The following is a 10,905-nucleotide window of genomic DNA, read 5'->3' as shown; positions in this document are numbered from 1 at the left end:
CATTTGCTTCTAAAAAGTCAGGATGGCACTTTAGTTTTCCATAAAATGGTGCTGACTTACATCAAGCCGAAAGATCGAGCCTCTATCTCTTTTAAGTGTCAATCATGTAATGATTTATGCTTCCAAGTACACTTGAAGCAAAGTCCAAGGAGGGGAACCTGTAAAATATTACAGTATCTTTTGTGTGTAGAAACACTTAGCTGTCCTTTAAGGCTTCTGAGTACCATTTTTTCCAGAAATAAACAGTTAATTCTTTTTTTTTTCTTATACAAGAAGTGGCAAATTAATTCCAAAATTTCAAAAATAAAAAGGTCTAAACAAACCTCTAGTATTCAACACTTGCATTTTTTTTCTTTTAAAAAAAGTTCAACTCAGACTAAACTCTAGCACAGTCATGCAACAGCCCACAGGTCCTATGGATCCAGAGAGATCTCACGAATCCCTAGGTGTTTTTCCATTATATTTTTATTGTCGTCTTGTCTTCTTCTCTTCCTCCTCTTTAATTAAAAATAATTAAAAAGGATAAAAACAAAATTACAAAGCAATCTGAGATGTATATAGGCTTCAAATGATTGTTCTGCTTGATGAGAAATGTTTGAAATTTTATCCATTTGGTATTTTCCACTGGTTGTGTAAAAACCGTATGTGATACTGGTTTGAGCTCTTTCTGTTAACTATACAGTGCCCCACTGGGGCACAAGAATTAGATTGTAACAACATATATATATATACACACGCACACACACACATTTTAAATTTTAATTAAAAACTTCATTACATCCCCTCTCCTCCCCTTATTTGCACTCTCAGGGAATGGGTAGGATCAGGCTTGGTATGTTCTGCAATAGCCTCTCTCTCAACTTCAACCTAGACTTGAGATAGCAACTGAGTTTATTGGTACTGGGTGGGTGGGTGGGTGAAGGCTGAAAATTTGGTGGGTTTGGTCACCTGAGTTGAATTAGGGCAGTGGCTTCATCACACTGGTAAACTTTTAAAGATAATTAAAGGCATTACATTTGTCAGGAACTGAATCGAGGGGATTAAAATTCTTAGGGTCAGAACAGTGAATGGAATGATGTAGAGATAATGAAAAAGAGAGGAGCAAAGGGAAACAGATTTTAGCAAGAGTTCAGGAGCTTGTTTCTCTCACATACTGTGGTTTAGGCTGGATATGGGATGTATTGGTTCTTTGTTAGGGTTGGACCAGAAAACTCAGACCCAATGGGCATTTCAGGACCTTCAGAAATGCTTTGCTCAGTGTGCAGGATTGTTATTTTATTATTTTTTTAAAAATTATTTATTTCAGTGAATTGATTAACTGCCCTTTGGTACAAGACATCCAGGCCAGTGTGAAATTAAAATTATGGAGTGCCAACATGCACTTTGTAGGCCATAGACCCAAACCCTAGTTCAACTAGGGACAGTCTTTCTTGCCTACACTCACATAGCTTCATTGCTCTTTAGGTGTAGAATGAGAATAATGCAGGGGTGGTGGGATGCAGAATAAACAGTTGCCTCCTAAATTTGCAAACCTAACTAATAAGTAAAATTCTCCTTTCCGATAGCATATAATTCACATTTCAAAAATGGAGCTACTGAATTCCAGGGATGGGAGTTGTTTCAGTTTGAAAATGAGGACACCTTCTGACTCTCAAGGAGTGAGCAGACACAAAACGAAGGTACATACAACATCTCCTCCAAACAGTGCTGGATGTCTTGGGAAACACCATGGCAGCAACACGGGAGCCTTTGCCTTGAATTGGACTGGAAATACCTGGTCACAACCTGGACAACATGGCAGTAACTAACGGCACCTGGGTCTTCTTCTGCAGACCTCTCTGCTCTGGCCCAATATGGACACCTGTTCCTTCTGGCCTCCTACACTGCAGTTTGCTAACCAGGAGAAGCCCAAAGCCAGCCAGGAACCAGGTGCATAGAGGAAAGAGGAGGCAGACTTTGGGTTGAACCAAGTAGCAGAGAATAGAAAGCAGAACTCAGTTGCAGGAATTACCCCTCTCGTAATGCTAACATCAGATTGGAATGAATGAATGCTCTGCTCTCCCCACTAAGATCATTATTCCCTGCTCTCTGGAGCAGTCCATAGCCAAAGCAAGCTATGGAGACTATCACACATGATCTAATGATTCCTGCACAAAAGTAATAATGTAATAATTAAGTAATAATGAAGTGCGTTGGACTAGATGGCACTTGGAGTCCCTTCCAACTCTACAATTCCACAAAACTCATTTCTTATCTGCACTCTCTCACCCTCTTCTAATTGGCCTAACCAGAACCAAATCCGCTGGTGCAGCTGCTTATCCCAACAGAGGGGAATTACAAGACTGTTGGGAGTTTGGGTCTTCATTGCTACCAAAACAAAAAGAGAAGCTCTGCATTTTGCTGAAGAAACTGGGATGAGGAATAAATAAAATATTCTAAAGTGGTGCGTGTACACACTTACACACCTGAAAAAACTAAAGGGGCACCCCACTTAAATATAATGTTTCTGTCAGTGCTAAACTGCAGCTCCATGTTCCTCATCTCTTAGCATGATTTCTCTGAATAGACCCGGTGTTGCCATGGTCTGTCAGAAATGGAGAGAACACAGAAGAAGCATCTACTCATAGGCTTCCCGCATGACCCAGACCCTACCAAGTCTGACTGCATCTGTTACTAAGATGCCTTTCCTCTACAACGGAAGAGGGAAATACTGAGAGTTGGTTCAAACAGCCACCCCCATTCACTGTGCCTATGCAGTGGCAATACGTGGCAGTGCCCCTCTGTCTAAATGCCCCATGAGTGGGAAATGTACAGATGAGGGCAGCTGGGGGTGGGCTACTCTGGGGCGGGTGGGGCAATGAGAACTTTTGAAAGTTGCTAAACTCCGCTTACAAACAGCTAGCCCTGTCTTAATTTATAAAAAGTCAAAGCAGGGACTTTTCTCAAAAGTGTGCCACTTTCCACAAAGTAATTCATGAAAAGATCTCTCTGCAGGGGTTTGCCATGCATGGCCCACCCTCCTTTTTGCAAGTTCCTTGCCCTCTGGGTACCTTAAACCTTCGGCACCCGCATAAGCAGCATTCAAAACAAGAGCATCAATTTGGCCTGTGCTAAATGTTATTAAAATAAATAAAATATGGCACAGGACAAAGTGCAGGAAGAATCAAAGATAGAGGGGCTCTTCTCTTGGACTCCACGCACCCCCACTTCTATCCCAAGCAAGCAATGCTCCTTTCTTTTTGTTGAAACAAAAATTAAAAAAAAAATCCTGCAATGTTTTGTTTAAAATTTAGAACCTCCCCACACTCATATATTTTAAATCTTTTTCAAAAACAAAACAAAAACAAAACCTAGCTTGTGGAAATTGTGCAAATATAGCAGTTAACACTGGAGGAAGAAGGCCAGAGAGTATGGAAGAGAAGGGAGAGAGTGGAGCTGTCCAGGCCAGGCGGGAAAGGAAGGAAGTACAGGGAGAAGGGGCGGGGAATTATAAGCCTACCAAACCGCCTGCCATGGGGGAAAAAACCATAATGTAAAAAGGTTGTCCTAGACGTTAGTGCAGTCCCCAACCTTCCATCGCCAAATCTGGAGCAGGCCTTGGTGGGAGCCGGAGAAGGGAGGCAGTGGCAGCTGAGCAGGGATTTGTCTCACTGGCCCTCCATGCACATCTCCTGGGGTCCTTCAGGTTCTTTGCTACGTCGCTCCTTCCAAAAGGTCTTTAAGATAGGCTCCGTTTGCTTTTGAGAACGGAGGTCTTACGTTGTTGTTTTGCTGTTCGTTGTGTGTAAAGTGTTCTGAGACGCAGCAGATTCTGTGCATTGTTTGGTGCCAGGCCCCAATGTATTCCTTGATTGCTTTCTTGCTGCCGCGACTCACTTGCCGCTCTCTCTCTCCCTTAAGAGTCCACTGCCAGGGAAGTCTGCAGCACCATCTCGACCTTTTCAGCTACTTAGGGCCATTGTGTCAATTGCCTGCTCCAACTTACTCCGCAGCCGTTGCCTTCGGGCCTGTTCGTCCTTCTCTAAAGCAGCTAAAATCTGGCAAGGGGAAAGACGTGTAGATGAAATCATTAGTAAAGGAAGACTCTGGGGTAATTTGAAACATGCTTCACACCAGTGGTAGTCTAGAAAGAAAAGCCAGGAGAGATTCCCCACCAAACACTCCAAAACCCCTCTTTTAATGATGAAGAAATATGGGACGGCCATTCTCTTGACCGTCACAACTAGGAGAGGCTGCTAAAAATGGCAGCAACTCAACAGTGCATCAGCAAGTGTGTTGTCCCATTCTAGCGGCTGAGCAAGGAGGAGCAATCGCCATCATGCCAGGGTTGCAGCCTGCCACACACTATCCCCAATCACCCTGCAACAAGGTTACAGCTGTCTAGCGTGGCTAGTGAGCTGAAGTGGCTGTCCTTTTCTCCCACTCCCATGTGAGTGTATGAGAAAGAGACAAAAGACTCAGAGAGCACATTGAAGACAATGCTTAATTGCCCATCTATCTTCCTTCCTGTATTTTGCAGGAAGCATGTATGGAGTCTGGCTAGCAGCAGATCTGCAAAAATACTTTTGCAGATCTCCTAGGACTCCTCACACATATGATGTCCGGCAACCAGAGCAAGGGATATTGACAGGTGGCCCAATACTTCCCCTGCAGAAACCTGGTAGTCCAGTAATATCTGGGGGGCCACAGGTTGCTCAGCCCTTCTTAATTCAGAGTATAGGAGAACTCTCCCGCAATGGCATGATCTGGGACTTTTCTGATGGTCCTGGGGACAAGGAAACACTGGGGACATTTATGAAATCGGCATCTTTAATTATGTAATAACTAAACCTAGTCCACTTTCTAGTTCTGTTCTCACAATCAGATGAGAATCACTAGATCAGTCTTTGGATGTAATCCAGGAAATCTTGAAAAACTCTGCATCTTCAGGCACTCAGACTATATGACCTGAGAGATAATCAGGGATGTTGTGAACAGGGCTTTGGATTCTGAGGGGGGGAGGATGGGATTTGGCAGGAAAGCAGCTAGTGAAAGGGGCTGAGATAGTGAGGGGATGGTGGGATTTTTCTACAAAAAGGAGAGAGAGGTGCCCATCATCAGGAGTCCATTGAGCCAAGTCCCACGCCCTTTAAATTGCTCTGCCAGATAAAGAACAGATGATTAAAATGCAAACCCATCAGAAATCCCATTATAGTGGCTAAGTTTGTTGTGAGTGCAAGGTGGATTTCTCTTTCCAATTAAATGTCAAAGCATCCATCAAAGGGGACTTGATTAACCATTTCATTGGCTGCATAATTGGAAATAAACTCTTGTATAATTAATAGACTGACTATTAGGAGGCAGGAAAGGTCCATCACAAGCCCTACAGGTAATTCCTTAATATGGAAATCAGCTCCTTTTGATTAAGAGCAGCTGTGGCGCCCTACAGGTCTCCAGCGCTAAACGTGCAGAACGTGCTGTGGAGAGTACACAGCGCTGCAGCTCAGGACCTTGCGGATGATGAAACACTTAAAAGCTCAGTGCAGATTATATGAAGGTGATTTGCCACATAGTTAGCGAATGCATGAAGAATCCTAAGAGTTGGAAAAGAGGGTAAAGCAGCTCAACTTCATTCCCTAGGGGAGGATAACTACTGTTAGCTTCCCATAGGAAATGTGATTCCACCACCTCCTCAGTACAAAAACTGAGCCTGCTGCAATTCTGCATGGGGATAACCAAGACCTGCACACAGAAAACGCCAATCACAGTGATTTCTAGGTGGCCAAGCTCTGAATGCAAATGACACGTTAATCTGGCAGAAATAAAAAAGATGAAATTATTAAGGGTACTGGAGCTATTGAGTGACTAGGAACAGGAGTTCTATTCATGGTTCGTGAATCCCTTTCTCTCTTGATTCAAGAAAGACTCACTACATTCTGAAAGATTTACAACCTGCTTTGTATTTGTTTGATCTTCTGTTATTGTGTTGCCCTTCTGGGAGCAGCACAGTAAAGAGGAAAACTACAGGGAGCATAAGAAGAGTGCGGGAGATGCATGTCTGTCACCTGTTTTAAGGAGCTGGGACCACCGTGATTAGGAAGATGCAAAAACCCAAATGAAAATTAATTATGATTTTCATTCAGTGCCAATGACAGCATATTATAGCACTGAACAACAGGAAAAATTATTCTCTCCCATTTCACATCAAAGAGGGTGCAATCGGGCTGCATGTAATTGTTTAATGAATGAAAACAAACAAAGGGAACAGCTGCTATTTATTAATCCCATTACAAATAATAAAAGAAGTTCCTGGGAGCTGTGAACACACAAGCAGTGCTTTTAGAGCGGGCTATGGATGCACATCCAGCAGATGCCAGGCAGCGGTTAACTGGGAAAGACAAGGAATGGCAACTCACCCTGCATTCAGCTCATTAAGATCACGCTTTCCAAACACGTAGCGCTTGCCTTGTTATTGATTTCTGCTTTTAAGGCCTTGCTTATTTGTAATACTAATGAAAGGGAATGTTGGGAGCTGGAGACCAGCCCCGGGGCAGGCAGTTGCTATGAAAATGTCTCTAGGAACAGCTGGAGGAGGGGGGTCACCTCTGGTTTCAGCTTTGCGGTGGATTTTGGTCTAAGGCAGATGGCTAGGATCTTGCTAAGAAGCCCTGCAACTGTGCAGGCTGCTAAGGCACTGTTAGTGTTAGCTATTTCCTAGTATGGGGACCATCCTTATTGCCTAGAAGTAGATACTCGTGCCTACTCATACAGGAAAGACCTGCTGTAGGGATTCTTGGCTTACAACAGGGAGGTCTGCGCCTGAGGCCACAGCAACTTTTCAAATTTAAATCAAGGTATTGTAAAATAAAAAAACTGCTTACAGTTTAATATGCAAAGAAAAAAAGCAATAACGAGACTCTGTGTGTCATTTCATACACACACAGCTCTCCTGTTCCAGACAACTGGAAAGGCAAAGGGTCTGCCAGTCTCCTCCTTGTTAGGAAGCACCTTTTGCTGTCTCAGCAAATGTGCTCCATAGCTTTGAAGCCCTTAGAATCATAGAATTGCAGAGTTGGAAGGGACCCCCCTGAGGGTCATCTAGGCCAATCCCCTGCAATGCAGGAATCTCAAGCATCCATGAGAGATGGCCATCCAACCTCTGCTGAAAGCAGGTTGCAGAAGAGGGAGCTGGGCTGGAGGGCAGAACACCAGCACAACATCCCATCTTGGCAGGAACTCTGCAATGGAAATGTAGAGAATATCCAAAGCAACCCTAAGTCTCTGCTCATGAAACATGTATGTATCTTCTGCACCAGGCAGGTGGCCACACGTGGATCTTGTGTACGAAGGAACAACCACAACTACATTATTGTTCAGTTTTCGCTGACAGGCAGCATTGAGTCCAGCTGCCCAGCACTAATCTGCTGTCACTCAGAAATAATGCTTTGTCAATTTCTTTAGTGTGCAAACAACTACTTCATGGCTTGAGACAGACAAGACAACTGATATGGTTGTTTATGCCTGTTCTACTGAGCTGCAGTAACTTAAGCCTCAACCTGCTTTCCAAATGCCTTGCACCCTATCTAATTCTTCATTAATGCAGTCGGTTAGATCCACCTCTTTGTGTTGCAACCTTTGCCCCTTCCCACGATAACTCCCTCTCTCTCTCCCCACCTTCTATCCACTTATGAACGTAAGAAACTGTGGGGCCACTCACCAGCTCTTGGAAGAACCTCCTTGCCCAGAGTAGTTTGGCAAACTCTTGTACAAAGGCTTTTATTGCTTCACACAAGCCACTATTCCCCCCCCCCACTCCCCCAGGTCTCATTGTCGTTCAGCCGGGCAATAAAATCCATGTGATCCTATTACATATATTTTTATTAGTGTTATATATTTTATTGCTTTAATAAAGGATTGCAGGGAATGTGTTCACAGAAAAGTACTTTATGGAGTTTATACCAATTACGGCAGATGGGCTTTTAACCACTCCTTAAAACTTAAGAGGCTGGCTGAAGTGACTTCATGGCAAACATGCCCCCCCCCCAACTCCTGGGATTGCAAATTAGGATACCATTGGAGACTACCCAGCATAGGGATAACTGAAAACAGTCAAGTGACATGCTAAGAGAGTGTTCTCCTCTGCTGTACTTCTGCATGTTCCTGTAGTTTAAGTTGGTGATTGAATGGCAAAGGGCAAGCGGGATTTTCTCTCTTTTCTTTTGTTACTTTATTTGTTTAATTAATTAATTATATGCTTTCCCACTGTGTGATTTAGTCCCCTCTTTTGTATTTACCTGCTATATATTTGCTAACACTGTTGTGATGCTTACCTTTTATTTTATTATTATTATTATTATTATTATTATTATTATTATTATTATTATTATTATTTCTTTCCTGGTGGGGGGGGATGAAGGTTAAAGTTGGCCTATTTGTTTGTTTACCTTGAGCAGTTTGGACAGTTGCACGGGGGAAGAGGGGAGGAACGGGGAAGAAAGGTGGAAACATGAGTATATAATAGCCTGCTGGATCCTGACAGGAACACCTGAGGACAAAGCTGCACATCACAAGAGAAGCACAGTGTTCCCACCTTGGAGCACTAACACAGGGGGTTAAGGGGCTTCAATGGAGGAAAAGGAGTGGGCTGGAGTGTGGAGGTTTATCCGTACTCCAGCCACAGTTTCATGTACTCCACCGCCAGTCAGCTTTTAACCCCCCCCCCAAAAAAAATCTGAGCTCCAAAATAAATAAGCAAGTCTAGTTTGCAGGGCAGAGAGGCCTCAGAAGAGGTTGGTGGGTATACAGAGCAGACCAGCCTTATGGAAAGAGGTCATCAACTCCTCTCCCTCCCACTGATCCTCCCCTACTGCTTCCCCTTACCTCATCCTTGTACTTGGTGATATATGAGTAGATCTCATGCAGCGCGCTCATACTGTTGAACTGGCTCAGGTGTAACCGGGACTGCTCTGCCAGGTAGGCGCTCATGTCTTGGTCGCTGATTGCTGGCATTTTAGCAATATCTGCATAATATCTATAGCAGGGAGCAGGAGAGACAGAAAGTCAGAAGGAAAACCTTTTCTGAAGACAAATCTAGGGACATCCAGAAGGAGAACAAGTGATTTGTTGTAACAAAGCAAAATATTAAACTGAAACAACTGAGTACAGTATACTATGCGAAGCAAATTAAACAGTTTTCTACTCCTGTGCCAAATGACTCATAGAATCTCAGAATTGTAGAGCTGGAAGAGACCACAAGGGTCATCTAGTCCAACCCCCTGCAATGCAGGAATCTTTTGCCCAACATGGGGCTTGAGATTAAGAGTCTCATGCTCCTTCGGATTTCCTATTGCACAGTCACACTGTGACAACAGGGCTCCTTATGGAGGAAATTCAATCCACCCATCAATAAACTGAAAGCAGACCGCTACTGGAGTACAGAAAACCTTTGTGTAACTTCAACCACAATAGGTTGGTTAGTTGAGAAGTTCATGGTAATCAGTTGAGTTTGTGGCAAATTAGGAAGTGTTAGGAGCATGTAAAATGGGTATTTGGAGGGATCAGAGGAATGCCCAGACCTTGTAAGCATCAAAGACAGATATAGAGTGAATATTCAGTCAACAGCAGACAGCTGGGAAAGATACACAAGGCTGTCCACAGACAAGCCATTGCCAATGCCACCATAACAGCATAATAGAGAATCCACAATGATACCTTAGTGAGAACTAGTGTGGTATAATGGATAGACTTCTAGATTAGGACCAGAAAGACCAGGTTTCAGTTACTCAGCCCTGGCCAGCTCTCTCCCTCTTTCTCAGCCGTATAATCACTTCATTTTAAAAAAGGATTTGTACAGCACCTTTTAAGGTCTATTGTCTACTCATTGGAACATGCAAGTTAAAATGCAATGCAATCACAATATTAAAAATCAGCAGGAATGAAAAAAAACCTCTCCAGCTAAATCCAATACCAAGTGCAATCCAGAACCATCAGGAATACTATGAAACAGCTATAGCAAACAACACAAGCAAAAGCCAGTGAAAACAAATAGGTCTTTAAGGCTTTCTTTAAACACCTGTAACCATGAGGGCCAATGGACACCTGCCAGCTACCACAATAAAGGCCCTTTCCCTTGAGCCTGCCAACACAAGAGCTCTCAGAGGTGGGCAAGTCAGAGGTCTCTCCACTGACAATATTAATGTGTGGGTGGATTAGTGTTTCACAGGACTGTTTTGAAGTTTAAAAAGGTAGAGGAAGGAAGAACCATTCATGCTGTCCTGAGTCCATGGAAGGAGAACACAATAAAAAATGAAATTTTTCATCAGTTGAGGGGAATCAAGTTAGGCCAGTCAGGAGTCCTATTTCCCTCAAACCATAGCCACCTCCCACACACCTGACATGGCTGCAAAGGAACAATCAGGAACCGTAAAGTGTGCTTTTGAATACTTCCTTGGCAAGTAAGGCTTGCTGTCAGCACTTATCAGAGGCAACAGCAAGTCATCTGTACTCTGCAGTGCAGCCAATTATTGCTTTTGGCAGGAATCTTCCTTTGCTGCTTTGCTTCAGATCAAGCTAGGCCGAGAAGGGAGAAAGGAAAGAATCCGCAGCACACTTAGACTGCACGCCTGGGTCTTTCCTCTGACGTACATTCAGCTGATGTCATGGTGATGTCAGGTAACTAACAGGCCGACACCCTTACCCACCTGTCAAAATGGCCTGAGGGGAATAGGGGAGCTCAGGATCCAGCCCATCAACCAGATATTATCCCCCACTCCCCCCAGATATAATCATCTATGCTTGATGCATATATCCTTGGGAACATGGAGGCAACATGGATATAAACTGAGGGGAGGGATATTTGTTGATGCAGTTCTTGGCAGTAACAGCTGGTAGTGAAGCAGCTGCTTGCTATGGAGGGCTCTATGCAAT

General features: G+C 43.7%; 1 protein-coding gene across 4 annotated transcripts in view; it reads right to left on the bottom strand.

Annotated features, from left to right (window-relative positions):
* Nucleotides 1–745: 745 nt before the first annotated feature.
* Nucleotides 746–10,905, bottom strand: part of PLXNA1 (plexin A1) — a 293,792-nt gene continuing 283,632 nt past the window's right edge. For all 4 annotated transcript variants that reach the window (XM_028719206.2, XM_028719204.2, XM_028719207.2 and 1 more), the window contains exons 31-32: nt 8,860–9,010; nt 746–4,037 (exon numbers count right to left, since the gene is read on the bottom strand). In XM_028719206.2, coding sequence (XP_028575039.2) covers nt 3,942–4,037; nt 8,860–9,010 — 247 coding nt within the window. In that variant the 3' untranslated portion in view covers nt 746–3,941. The remainder of the gene's footprint in view (nt 4,038–8,859; nt 9,011–10,905) is intronic.

Source organism: Podarcis muralis, chromosome 2 (genome assembly GCF_964188315.1).
Source record: "Podarcis muralis chromosome 2, rPodMur119.hap1.1, whole genome shotgun sequence".
Taxonomy (NCBI): domain Eukaryota; kingdom Metazoa; phylum Chordata; class Lepidosauria; order Squamata; family Lacertidae; genus Podarcis; species Podarcis muralis.
The sequence above is the reverse complement of the archived record's forward strand: the minus strand, read 5'-3'. Positions and strand labels throughout refer to the sequence as shown.